The sequence below is a fragment of the Leptopilina heterotoma genome, unplaced genomic scaffold (genome assembly GCF_015476425.1).
Source record: "Leptopilina heterotoma isolate Lh14 unplaced genomic scaffold, ASM1547642v1 Lhet_42, whole genome shotgun sequence".
NCBI classification, from domain to species: domain Eukaryota; kingdom Metazoa; phylum Arthropoda; class Insecta; order Hymenoptera; family Figitidae; genus Leptopilina; species Leptopilina heterotoma.
Genome location: NW_025111078.1, coordinates 1,345,841 through 1,361,043, shown reverse-complemented (window position 1 = coordinate 1,361,043; position 15,203 = coordinate 1,345,841). Strand labels below are relative to the sequence as shown.

Sequence of the window (15,203 nt, the reverse complement as noted above, 5' to 3'; positions counted from 1 at the left end):
GAACTTGCCTCAATGAAGAAGTAGTGTGTTCGCGACTACGATACTGCTAAGTTCTTTCCAGACATTAAGCGCTTTAAAACTTTCAATCAAGGTGAGCGCAGGAGAAACAGGAAAAAAAATCCAATTATCCAGCGGAAAAAAATCCCCGGAAAATTCGTTCAAAAAAATAACATGTTATTGAGACTCGCAATTTTCGTTGGACTCAGTTCCGTTGTTGCCACCATTATTTACTTCACTCCAGTTCCAGGTAAGTCAAAACAAATAATAATTTCTCATTATTTTCTATAATTATTGATAATAATTCTTTATTCTCTATAATAATTAATAATCATTCATTTTTCTTTATAATTATTAATTATTCTCTAAAATCATTCATTATTCTCTGTATTAATTAATTATTTTCAATAATAATTAATAAAAAAGCCTTATTTTCTATAATAATTAATTATTTTTTATGACAGTTAATAATAAATAATTATTCTGTATAATAATTAATTTTTCTCTAAAATAATTAATTAATTTTAATAACAATTTTTAAAAATGAATTATTTTCTATAATAATTTTTAAAAATGAATTATTTTTTATAGCAATTAATAATAATGAATTATTTTCAATAATAATTTTTAAAAATGGATTTTTTTCCATAACAATTAATAAAAATTAATTTTTCTCTATAATAATGAATTATTTTCTATAAGAATAAATAAAAATTCATTATTTTCTATAACAATTAATAATTATTCTTTATTCTCTCTAATAATGAATTTTTTCAATAATCATTAATAAAAATGGATTTTTTCCCATAAAGATTAATAAATATTAATTATTCTCTATAATAATGAATTATTTTCTATAATAATTAATAAAAATACATTCTTTTCTATAAAAAATAGTAAAAATTAATTATTATCTATAATAATTAATTTTTACTATAATAATTAATTATTTTCTATATAATAATTAATAGAGATGGATTTTTTTTCATAACAATTAATAAAAATTTATTATTATCTATAATAATTAATAAAAATGGATTTTTTTCATAACAATTAATAAAAATTTATTATTATCTATAATAATTAATAAAAATAAATTATTCTCTAGAATAATGAATTATTTTCTATAAATAATAGGTAATTAATAAAAATTAATTATTTTCTATAATAATTAATAAAGAGTTTGTGTGATTTACTCTTCATATTTTTTATGAAAATCACGAAAAAAATATTAACTAAACTATTTTTTTATTAATATTGACAGCAACATAATTTTTTTTTACAAATATCGCAAATTTTCGATCGCCGATCAATTTGTTCTATTTTTAAATTAATTTATAGGGAAATTGAAACCATAAACGAAAAATTATAATTTATTTTTATTTACTGTTTATTAAAATCGAACTGATTGTTTATTCGGTAAATTGTTGTTTAACTATTGTCTGCAATTGTTTGTTATTTCTAAATTAATTGCTAAACAATTCAACACCTTGTTAACAACTTTTGATTTATTAAATAAATTAAAAAAAAATTTTTTAATTAAATCGTGGTTGTTAATTAAAATTTTATTTATTAATATTATTATTTATTAATTTTAATTTTTAAAATGATTATTATTTTGAATTTTTTTATTAATTAATTTGTAAATTATGAATATTTTGGATTTGTTACTAATTAATTTGTAAATGATTAATATTTTTGAAGTTTTTACAAATTAATTTGTAAGTAATAAATATTTTGAATTTTTTTGCAATTAATTTGCAAATTATAAATAATTTAGATTTGTTACTAATTAATTTGTAAATGATTAATATTTTTGAATCTTTTACAAATTAATTTGTAAATGATAAATATTTTGAATTTTTTTTACTAATTAATTTGTAAATTATAAATATTTTAAATTATTTACTAATTAATTTTTGTAAATGAATAATATTTCCAAAAATTGTTAGTACTTAATTTGTAAACAATTAATATTCTGAATTTTTTAAAAAAAAATTTCGTTTCTTTAATAGAATTGCAAATCTTATTGACAATTTATGAATAACAAATTAATTGTTAATTCATTTTCTTAAAATTATTCGCGAATATAATTAAAATAATAATTAATTATTCAAATTCTGAGTTATTTTTTTCTTAATTAAATTTACGAATAGGAATAATTGATGAGCATTAAATTTTTTTCGTAAATTATCAATTATGTAATTCAAAAAAATGTTTAATTGTAAATTAATTTACAAAATATAAAATTTAGTTATGTATTAGCAAAGAAAGTATGAAATATTTTCTGAAAACTTTCTCAATTTCTTAAATTTTAAAATCAAGTTTTTGTTTTTTTTTGTGTTTTTAAAGGTGAAAACATTATTTTTCTGTTTTTCTTAACGGAAAAAATTATTTTTTTGTTTTTAATACAAAGAATTATAATTTTCTTTTAAAGAAAAATTTATTATTCATCTTTTTTTTAGTGGGGAAAATTATTTCTTTTGCTTTTAATAAAAAAAAATTATAATTTTCTTTTAATAAATAATTATTTTTTTGTTTTTTAACTGAAAAAATAATTTTTCTATTTTTTTTATTGGAAAAATTTATTTTTTTGTTTTAAATAGAGACAAAACTATGATTTGTTTAAAGGAAAAAGTAATTTTTTTGTTTCTTTTTAGCGAAAAAATAATTTTTTGTTTCTTTTTAACGAAAAAATAATTTTTTGTTTCTTTTAACGAAAAAATAATTTTTTGTTTCTTTTTAACAAAAAAATAATTTTTAACGTGAATTAAAAATCTGATTATTCACTATTTTTTTTAGTAGGTAATATTATTGATAATAAAAATTATTTTCGATATTTGAGGATTTTATTGGGAGAATTTATTTTGAAAAAGGAAAATATTTTTAAAAAAGAAAAAAATCAACGGGAATAGTGTTTTATTAAACGAAAATTAAAAGTTTTGATCGTGAGTGAAAGTTTCTCTGATATTGAAGCGATATCTTGATATAGAGTTTTTACCTCATTTGTATTATGGAGAAGAAAATTCTATAGAGAGAATAAATTCAAATATTTATCTACTTTAAATATTGAGAATGTACTAAATTAAAATTTTAGTTTTTTCATCATTAAATTTGTCTTCCCCCACACTTTTTGAATTTTGCCCCTTGCCCCCTCTATTTACCCTTTCTCTTTGAATTTGAAAGAAAAAAATTTAACTGTTTTTTATAACAAGTCTCCCTGTCAATTTTATTTATCTATTTTTTTATAACATTTTTACCTGCAGTGTAAGATAATAATAATAATAATTGTAATAAATGCAAGTAAAAACTATTATTAATAATATAGTAATTCTAATAATAATAATAAAAATAATAAAAAATAATAATTGTAATAATAATAATATTAGTAATAACAATAATGATTATTTAGAATTAGTAGAAAATTTTCTTCCAAATAAATTTTTTATTTATTATTATTATTCATTATTATTAATTTTTTTCTACCTTCCATTAAATAAAATTTTATAATTTCGCCAAAAAATTAATATTATTAATTATTAATTAAAATTCAATTAATATTAATTAATTATTATTAATTAAAGTTCAATTATTAATTAAAATTATAGGTATCAATATTATTAAACTTATTCATCCAAGGTGAAAGAAGTGAACAATCTCAATAGATAACAATTATTATTGTTGTTATTATTATTATTATTATTATTATTATTGTTATTATTATTAATATTATAATTATAATAATTTTTTCAAATTCACCATAATTTTATGCGTATATTTAAAGATCGTTTAAATTTTATTATTTATTTGGGAATTCCAAATTATACTTGTTATACATATATAAATGTCCAAGTAAACGAAGAAAGTAAAGGCGGAAGACTTTCACTTAAAAAAAAAGTTCTACTTATTTTAATAAATGATTTTTTCTCAATTAAAATTGTGTTGTGAATCTTTAGAAAAAAAAGATGACAAAAATTGATAAAGGTCATTCTTATGTAATATTGGAATAATTTTTCGGTAAAAATAAATAACAAGATGTTGATTTAAAAAATGAGAGAAAACCGAATTTTTGAAGGAATGAAAAAAAAATTAAATACGTCGAATTTCTTTTTATTTCGAAATTCAATAAATGAATGTGTAAATATTATTTTTATTATTATTTATTATTATTCTTTTAATATTTATTATTATTATTATTACATTGAAAAAAATTTTTTTTTTTATTTATTTTTATTTATTTTATTTTTTATTAAATATTCGATTTCTTGTCTATTACCAAATAAATATTTATTTGAATCAAATAATTTTTATATTTAAGTCAATTAAATTGTACTTGAATTAAATTGAATATTTAAATTTTAGTATTTGAAGCAAATACGATTAAATTGGCTCAAATAAAAATTATTTGATTTAAGTAAATATTTATTTGATAATAGACAAGTAATCGGTTATTTGATTAATTTTTTTTTCTTAGAATATTATTACTATATTTTTTTAAATTAAATATTAGATACAAATTCTAATTACGATTTTCTAAAAAAAAAAATTGCGAGTAGAACTTTTCATTCCGATTTCGTTGTTATAATAATTATTTAAACGCAAAATATATAATAATTGCGTTTAATTAGTTTTCTCACACATGAAAAAAGAAAAAATTATGTTCATTATATTTACAAATAATTCTTGTTTCTATAAATAGCAATTTTCTCGTCTTTAAACTAAATCATTGCATTTATCATTATTTTTTAAACGCGCCTTAAAGTCGACACACTTGTCATTTTATTAAATATTGAAAATAAATTAGAAAAATATTAAAATAAATTAGAAAAATATTAAAATAATAATAAAAAAATAAATAAAAACTATAAATAGTATATTTAAAAAAAATAGTTCGAAAAAAAATTTATTTCATTATTTCAGACGTTTTTGATCTTATTTTTTATTGCTTTAATTTGTTTAAATAATTTTTATAAATATTTTATTATCTTAATGACACGAGCTTTTAGTTTTTCAAGCCATAAATTTTCATCTTTCATTATAAATCAATAATTGTCGAATTTTCTATTTTTCAAAGGTGGCTAAATGCAAAATTATTATTGGCACATTTACCCTAATTGAAAAGTTTTCTTTTTTCCTTTTTCAAACAGAGAAACTTCATTACAGAAAATAAAAATATTTTTACAACGGATGTGATATTTGAAATGTAGAGTAGTCGTAGAAATTCGAAAAGAGATATTTCAATTTACTATTTTATTTTTTTTTTGTCTTATTTGGAGATTATTTTTTTCAAATTGAAAAATTTTTTTAAAAAATTAAATAATTTTTTTTAAATTAAATAAATTTTTTTTAATTAAATAAAAAAGTAAGTAGTATATTTTATGCTAGCGATGAAGCCGTCAATTTCTGGATTAAATATATATAGTCGTATACTAGTTGAGAAGAAACTATACATTTACAATCATCAGTATAAGGTTGATGACCGGACTTTATGCTATGGCTTTAAATCGCAGGTGTCTATTACTGTAGACATAAAACATTGAATCGCAATGCCAAGGTTTTCTCTCGATAAATAATTTTTTAATTATTGTTATTATTATTATTATTATTATTAATTTAATATTTTAATGTCAAATAAATGAATTTAAACATTTATTATTATTATTTCAATATTTTTGGAAGTCATAAATTACATAAATAAAAAATGTTTAAATTACTTTGTTTGACCTCCTAAAAAATATATTTTAATAATAGTGTAATTTTTTTTTTTTTTTTTTTTTTTTTTTTTAAATTAATATTTTAATAACATTTTGTGATTGAATCTATAATCTTGATTATAGTTTAGATATGTATATAATATATATACATCTGTATATATAAATGAAATATTAATTTTTTAATCGCCTTAAATTTCACGATATGGCTAATTAATTATTTATTAAAGTTCAAAGCGAAAATTTCCATCGAGTTAAACTAATAAAAAATGAGTGGCATAATAGAAAATGTTTATACACGTATATATGTATAATATTATAAATAATAATATATTTTTTAATTAATAATTATTTTTTTAAATTAATAATTATCTTTTTTTTTTAAATTTTATTTAAAATCGAAGAAAAGAAATTGAAGTCTAACGGAAAAATATAAATATATATTTGAAAGTGCTCGCCAATGGAAATTATTTCCTCTGTGCGCCTTAAAACTGTACAGAAATTACTTAATGTAAAAACAATTTACTTTTATTTTTAACTTTCATAATTGCTGAGTCTCATTCAGTGGAAGGACAAAAGTTGTTAAACATTGTTCACTGTTTTTTCTATTTCTGTGCAATTTTCTTTCTTGTGTGAGTTTGAAAATTAATTTACACCTATTATTTGGAATTTTTTTTTGCAAACAATAAAGTAAATTTTGTTGAAATAGAAGGCTAGTTAAAAAAGTTGGTGATAATTTTAATTAAATTTCTATAATTCTTTAAAAATGTTGAGGAAATTTACATTTTCTATGAATTATTTTGCTTTTTTCCTAAATTGATGTAAATTTTGTAAAAATACTTTTAGACTTCAATTTTGGAAAATTAAAAAAACTACGGGGTGGAAAAAGTTTAGAAACTGAAAATTTAAATTAAAAAAGAATAAAATTTTTTTAATTTAATATATTTAATTTATTGAATTAAATTTTGTTACATTATAATTATTAAAAAATAATTATTAAATTAAATTTATTATATTAAATTTATTAAATTTGATTCGCTGCGAAGAAAGGTAGATGCCAAAAATTGTAGGTTATGTTTGTAATGTTTAGAATGAAAATACACAAAGAGTATTAACGATAATTATTGTTTTGTTATTTGTTAATTATTTACAGTTATTACAATTTATCATTAACTTGTTATTACAATTCGGTTATTATTTGTTACAATTTATTATTATTTTGTTATTACAATTTCTTATTAATAATTCCTTGTTATTGTTTGTTATTTTAATTTGTTATTAATGATTACATTTTATTATACGACTAAACTATTAGAATTAATATGCTAATAACAATTATTTGTTGTTTTAAATTAAACACAGAAACTTTTGGGTATGATACAAACATAACCTTAAAATTCTCTGCTTCTTAGGTACCTTTCTTCGGAGCTTGTCACAAATTAAATTTATTATATTAAATTTAATAAATACGATTTATTGTATTAAATTTTAAAAAATATAATTAATATTAATTTTCATAAATTAGATTTAGTAAATAATTAAAAGGATATTTTAAAGTTACTTTTTTTTAAATTATACGACTTTAAATTAAATTTAATAAAATTAGTTATTTATCTCACATTATATTTTGTGCAGTGTGAAATAGTTGAGAGAAGCATTTTACTACTGAATAATTATACATGTAAACAAGCATCAAATTCCGTTATAATATTCAGTGTTAATAGATATATTAATAACATTTTATTCCATTTTCCGGTATTTTAATAGTTTTTCTAGGAAAAATAAAAATTTGCAAAAAAAAAGTAACGGACAGTAAAATATCTAGCTTTGAGATAATATATGTCTGAGAAAAGCAAAACCGAGAAAGCGAGTTTTGTTACTATGTATTTAATTATAATTTGACGAAGTTTAAGTGCCTTTTGTGTTCAGATGGCTTTCACGAAGAGATATTAGCAGTTCCTTATAACCCATTGGAACGTAATCAATTAGAATCGAACATTTGCCACCATACAGGCGTAACTTATAGTTTGCCATATATGTTTATATTGAACGTGTAATAAAGCCATTTTCAGAACTTTTTTTTTCACTCTGATCATAAGCGTTACACTGAAACACGTTCGGATATTCAATTGACCATAACAACTAATTCTTGAGTCAATTTAGACACTTTAAATCTTGCCAGACACTTACGCGTTGACTTGAAAGATATTATTCATGTTTTGTGTTTATTGACACCTTGGGGAGGAAAAAAAGAAAAGAATTAAAATTTTCGTTTATGGAAACTTGAGAGTTATAAGTTACAGTCTGGAATCTTTAAGCCTGAACAATATTCGATTGTGTAAATTACAAATTCTTTTTAATCTAAATAAAGATGGGTATTAGGATTCACCTCAAGGCATCTTTCAGCCTGAACAATATTCGATTGTGTAAATTACAAATCCTTTTTATATTTATGTAAACCTGACAATAACGTATACTTACCATCGTGTACGTTTTTGTTTTAATGGCCTCTTGTATAGACAAATAGCCAGTACTGTTAAATAGCTATTTAAGCGAATTTATCGGTAGATTTCTTATTTTAGAGTTGTCCTCGTAGTTGATTTAATTTCCGTCCAAGATAAGTCGAGTGTTTTCTCGTGTATAATGTCAGCAATTATTGGTGTGCCGGCTGCGTTGACTGAGTTGGCAATTAAAAGAGGTTCGACTCCCTTGTATTTAAAGGGCCACGAATTCAGAGCCACCTAGTGGTGTCCGCGTTGAACTTATGCCCCACTACCATAGCTCCAAGCCCGCGAAATTTAAAACCCATTATGTAATTCTTCCACCGATTTACAATAATTAGTTATTTTTATATTCTCATATTAAATTATAATAAAAATATTTACGAAATTCTCATATTAAATTATAATAAATGTGATAACATTTATTTAATTTGAGAATTAATATGAGAATTGCGTAAATATTTGCAATCTTTTGCCAGAGTCTTTCTTACAATTGAGAAAAATTAAACATATATTTAAAAATTTTACGACTTCACATACAGTTTACATGACAAATTAATTGATAGAAATCGATGAAATGCAGCCAGCCAAATAACTTTTCAAATTAGCAATTTGCCCCACCTCGTCCCGAATTCAATTTCACACAATATATGTATTTAACTCGATCAAATGAAAGAGAAAGTATTTCCAGTTTACGGAATCATTCCCAACATTAAAGAAATGCACATGGAATGTTTTAATTGTCTCATGACATGGGAAAATCTGTTAATTTTCTTTTTAAAACGGAAAAAAAATCTACTCATTTGAGAATGAAATGTGGAAAATCAACTATTAGTGATCAGATTATTTCTTCATCTCACACGAAATCTACTTATTAGCATAAAAATATATCAAAAAAAAAATTTCTTTGAACTTATACAATTGAATTTATATACGTGGTTTATGTTTAATAACTAATTAGAGAGAGAAATAATTAAGAATTAATTATGGTTATTATTACAATTATGGGAATGGAAGTAAAAAAGTTAAATTGTTACATACTTGTTTTATTGTGATTAATTTGCCGTGTAATTATAGTTAGGGGTTAGAGACAAATGTTTTTGATCGAGAAAAAATAATTGTTAGTCAAAAAATTTTTTAATGGTCCCAAACTATTTCTAGAACAATTCCAATAATTATCTGGGTCATCAAAATTAATTTAATTCACAATTTATAAAAAGTAACCACAGCCGATAATCAGCAGAAGATGAAAAATTAATTTTTGAGCAAACTTTATGTTTTGTTTGTATTTTAATTTAAAATACTTGAGTGTTAGGAGTTACAGTTTGTCATCTTCCATTCTGAATAATATTCGATTGTGTAAATTACAAATTTAAATCTAATAAAATTTGTGTATTAGGTGTTCGCATTTGGGATCTTTCATTCTAATTAAAATCCATTTCTCCAGATTACCAAAAAAATTTACATTTTCATAAACTTGACTCCTAGAACTTACCACCTGACAACTTATAATTTATATTAATTATATTCTATTTACATTAATCTAGATAAAAGTAATAAACCAAAATTGTTACATATTCGGATTATTATCATTAGCTTGCTATGTTATTACAGTTTAAGATTAAAATCAACAGTTGTTAATAAGAATGTTCAAGATAATGATATTATAGGAAACATTGAAAAACTGCAAGTGGAATATAGAAAAAAGAATCGTAGAAAAGCAAAGTCGTATTTATTATTCATTAATAGAAATATTAATGAACCGTAGGGAATTATTTTCAAAACTTTCGAATGCAAATTGCTGTCTCTGGTTATAATTCTCGCTCCCTAGTATCTTGTGGAAACTAATAATTAACGTTCATAACGATTGATCAAAACTCAGTGATATCTACAAATGTATAAATTTTTAATACAGTTATATTTACATGTGAATTTTCAGTTTGATCTGCTTTTTTTCCTTTATTTTTTTAAAATCAAACTTTCAGATCTCTCCAATTTTATCTTTTCTATAAAAGATATTATTACTTTCTAGAAAATCGCAAGGAAATATGAAATGTTGGTTGTAATGTATTTATGTAATATTCGTAAGACAGAAAATGCAATTATACATATAAATGTAAAATTACAATCTTTACATATTAAACTATGTATTTATATATAAACAAATTTAATTGCAAATATATATTATTTGAAAGTATATGTAATATATATAAACTTTAATTATTAGTTTTTGCAATTATTAGTTTTCGCAAATAACTAATTGTTTCTTAATTGGAAATAAATTGAGTGGAACGAATTTATAAATAGTTTCTGTTAAAACAAGAAATGCGTTAATTATAAATTCTCGAAATAATCCGCATGTCGTCAGGTCAAGAGAGTGACAAGTTGATTAGAAATTAAGTGTCCTGATTTTGAAATAACATTACTTTTTTTCAAAATGAAAATATCGTGGAAATTAATTTAATAAACTGGAACATTAATTCGATTTAAATTATATCATCTTTTGAATTCTTTTATAGGTGAAATTAGGTGACGAAGAGGTAATAATTAAAAACCTGATGTTGCTTTCATTTTTAAAATGATTCAATTTTTTCAAATGCAGAAAAAAATAGTTCTTAATCGTACAAAACTATTCGTTTTTTTGGTTGAAATAAAAAAAAAAATTTTCTGCGTTTTGGAGTTCTTATAACTATCTTATAAGATTACCACAAAAGTAATTGCAATATTTATTAATCATTATTAGGATAATATCGAGGATAATATAAACAAATTGTATCAATAGATACATGGATAGAAAAAATATCTTGTTATCACTTGTAATTAATTCGTATTTTCGTTTTGTTCTTATCATATTATAGCAATATGTCCACTTTTATCTGATATATTAGAGAAAAAAAGAAGTGAAGCTAGAATGTACATGGACTAGTGATACATTTGAACACGTCGTTCGAGAAATGTGCAAAAAGATCGATCATCTCGGTCTACTTGTTTAAACATCACGTCTCATTTATTCCTCGCTCAGATGAACATTCAAGTTGTACACACATTCGAATTCTCATTATATAAATATCGATTTCAAATACTTTGTTGAATTTGTTTTCGTAAATCTTCTAAATTCGGTTGGTTTATTTCTTATTCGATTGTGTAAATTATAAACCATTTTTTAAAATTAATTAAAGCTAGGTATTAGGGGTCACTATAGTGTAGGTTCCAATTTGCATAATACTCGATGCTGTAGATTACTATCAAAATTATGATTTTTATAAATTTGGGTATTAGGTGTTCGAGTTTGGCATCTTTCATCCTGAACAATATTCGATTGTGTGAATTAAAAAATTCTTTTTAATCTAAATAAAGTTGGGCATTAGGATTTACCGTCTGGCATCCTCTGCTCTGAGTAATGTTCGATTGTATAAATTACAAATTCTTTTTAATCTAAATAAAGTTGTGTATTAGTACTTACCGTCTGGCATCCTCTGCTCTGAGCAATATTCGATTGTATAAATTACAAATTCATTTACTCCGAATACTGTTGAGTATTAGGAGTTGCAGTCTGGTATGTTCCATCCTAAAAAGTATTCGATAGTGTAATTTACTAACAAAATAAAAATCTTACCTAACTGGAGTATTTGGAGTTACCATGTAATACCTTCGATCCAAAATGATGTTCGCCTGTTTTTGTTAATTCTGGAGATTATAATTATGCAAATTTTCCTTTGGTTAAAGTTTTACTTTTTTTATTCATTTACAAAGACGTTGCAGTCCCTTATTTCGGCTCTTCTTTACGGCAATAAATTTTCATGAAACAAATAAATATAATTCAATAACATTGAGTATATTTCGTAGGATTTAACATATTATAGATTTTTGTAGAATTTTTCAAAAACATCCGTTGGCAGTAAGTGGAAGAATAGTTAATACAAACTTTGATGGAGTGGAATAAATAAGTTGTAGTATATTCTCCTTATTGCAGTTTGCTTTATATTATAATTATTTTATGCGCAAACTAGTTTTATTTTTGTCCCGACATGTGATTAACTTAGTCGACAACTATTAAAAAAGAAGTTAGCTGTCCGCTCTAGTGTCGTCGTATATCCTGAAGCAAGGTTGAACCATTATTTTTAATGTGAGTTCATCATAGTGGGATTATCATATTATTATGTATAGTATTTATAGTAATATTATTCCGATTATATAAATAATATTTTTATTACATAAATAATATTCTTTCGATTGTTTAAATTAGAAATACTTTTTGAATTGAACATTTTTTTTTAGTTTTTAAAAATGTTTCATTTTGCACATACTGCTACGCTTCTAGAAACTTTGTAGTTCTTCGCAATAACTATCTGTCGTTGCAATTGCTCTCGCAAAAAATATTTCTTCTTTTGAATACTCCTCCTTCTTCGATAATCTGGTATTTATGTCGTCTCCACAGTTCGTTTTATTTTGTCCTCTAAATACAAAGTTGTAACACTTCCTTACGAGTTTTTTTTTTAAAAAATTGTTGTGGGAAAAAAATTAACGACCAAAAGTACAAAGATCGAAATTATCATACGCATTGTAATTATGGTGTACGAAGTTAAATTTTAATAGTAATGTGCAAACCGAGGTGAAAACTAAAAATATAGTTTCAAATATTTTCCAAACTAGAAAAATTATGAATGCAGATTTCTTTTCTGAAATATAAAAGAACGAATTGTCAAATGGAATTATAATTATTATTTTTCGGAATAGATATTTTTATGACTGACAATAATTATGATTTCACTGACAATTGTTAACACTCACTATAACTGTAAATTTTGCGTAATTTTCTCTAGTTTGTTCACCATTACTATTCTCAGTTGATAATATTCTCTCTGAAGATTGTGCCCGTATATAAAAGTGAGAATTTAGAAAAAAGATAATAAATCACATTTTGTTATTGCTTGTTCAAAGAAGACATTAATTTTATCCAATTTCAGAATTATTTAATTTTAGTACGATGCTATAAAGTTTCGAAATAGAAATGAGTTAGAATTACTACTGGAGTATTTTGAAATTTAGAAATGTTTTGTTGTTAAGAGTTCTTCTAGGAAAATGTTTTTGTTTAAGTGAAATTTAGATTGGGCAAATTACAAATATTTAAACTGAAGCAAATAAATTAGAATATTAATTTCTATTCTCCAATTCGAAATGATTACAAATCATTTTTAAAATATGAATAAAACTTTTGTAGTTTTAATTTCTATCTCCTCCTTAAAAATAATTCGATTGTGTAAATTACAAATTCTTTTTAAAATGAATAAAACTTTTGTAGTTTTAATTTCTATCTCCACCTTAAAAATAATTCGATTGTGTAAATTACAAATTCTTTTTAAAATGAATAAAACTTTTGTAGTTTTAATTTCTATCTCCTCCTTAAAAAAATAATTCGATTGTGTAAATTACAAATTCTTTTTAAAATGAATAAAACTTTTGTAGTTTTAATTTCTATCTCCACCTTAAAAATAATTCGATTGTGTAAATTACAAATTCTTTTTAAAATGAATAAAACTTTTGTAGTTTTCATTTCTATCTCCTCCTTAAAAAAATAATTCGATTGTGTAAATTACAAATACTTTTTAAAATGAAAAAACTTTAGTATTGGAATATTAATTTCTATCTCACACATACAATTAAATTGTGGAAGATTTCATATAATTCGATTGTGCAAATTACAAATACTTTTTAAAATGAAAGAAACTTTAGCTTTAGAATATTAATTTCTAACCTCCCCTTTAATGCAATTCGATTGTGTAAATTGCAAATATTATTTATAAACTAGATGGAACTTTAATATTAGAATACTAATTTCTATTCTCCTGTTTTAATATTATTCGATTGTGTAAATTACAAATCATTTTTATTTTTTAAACTGAAAGAAACTTTATATTATTAGAATATTAGTTAAAAGTCACGGCATGAACCATATCACACAGAGAGGCATGCTAGGCGGTCAAAACGGAACTCCTGAAGATGGAGCTGCAGTCTAGCGAAAGAAATCCCCATAGCGGTGCAGAAATCTGTGGAAAGATTTAAAATGTTAAATTACTATTATTACTTATTTATTTTGTAATAATTATTTAGTTGACTAACGAGGTGTTAAATAATAATAATAATAATAATAATAATAATAATAATAATAATAATAATGGGAATTACATTCTGTTAGATTTTGAACGTTCTGTATAATATTCGATTGTATAAATTACAAACTCCTTTTTTTTGCCAAATTTAAAAAAAAACTTCTAATCAATTTAAACGAATCTCACATCGCGTGAAGACAAAGGCTCCGTATATTGTGCTTCGGGGTTCAAGCGAAAGCGAAACCACTGGTCCACCGCACCAATACCATCACATATGCCGGAGATAAAAAAGAGAAAGGTCGAGTGAATGAAAGTGTTTGTACAGTGTATACATACATTGATGGTATGGGACAGTGAGGCCTTTTACAGAAAACTTTCACTACTTCAAAGTCTGGCATGTGTATTGGAATATGTGCACTCCTATAATTCCCCGTAGATGCTGTATAAACTTCTGGGGCTTAAGAGAGACAAAGAAAGAAAGAGAGAGAGAGAAAGAGAAAGAAGGAGAGACAGGGGAATAAAAGAGTGTGAGAGAGACGTGGATTGCGTGAACTATGATGATGCCGTCGAGTGGTGGGGGGAAGGGGTCCGGGCCCCAAGTTTGTAATACCACCTTGATACCCCTAATCGACTCGCTCAACAGGCAACTCAGACCCAGACTTGATTCGGTTTGGAAAATTTGCCCAGTGGTCCCTCGATAGCGAGAGCGCGACGGCGCGTTACTTTAAACGAAGCGCCTTAAACTTTTACGTAGGTGCCATGTGCGAATATACTTAAGCCGGGTCTTATTTGTTTCGTTCGCCAGTGTCATAATCATTTTAATTTCTTCTTTGCAATTTTAATTCATTTCAATGATTTTTTTAATTTAAATTTTTTTAAATTAA

General features: G+C 22.9%; 1 protein-coding gene across 3 annotated transcripts in view; it reads left to right on the top strand.

Moving 5' to 3' along the window:
• Positions 1-19: 19 nt before the first annotated feature.
• Positions 20-15,203, top strand: part of LOC122506540 (L-ascorbate oxidase-like) — a 25,804-nt gene continuing 10,620 nt past the window's right edge. The window contains exon 1 of one of the 3 annotated variants that reach the window (XM_043618782.1): positions 20-247. In XM_043618782.1, the coding sequence (XP_043474717.1) occupies positions 172-247 (76 nt within the window). In that variant the 5' untranslated portion in view covers positions 20-171. Of the gene's footprint in view, positions 248-14,950; positions 15,070-15,203 lie in introns of those variants that run through there. The other 2 variants (XM_043618781.1, XM_043618780.1) reach the window with 2 other exon arrangements.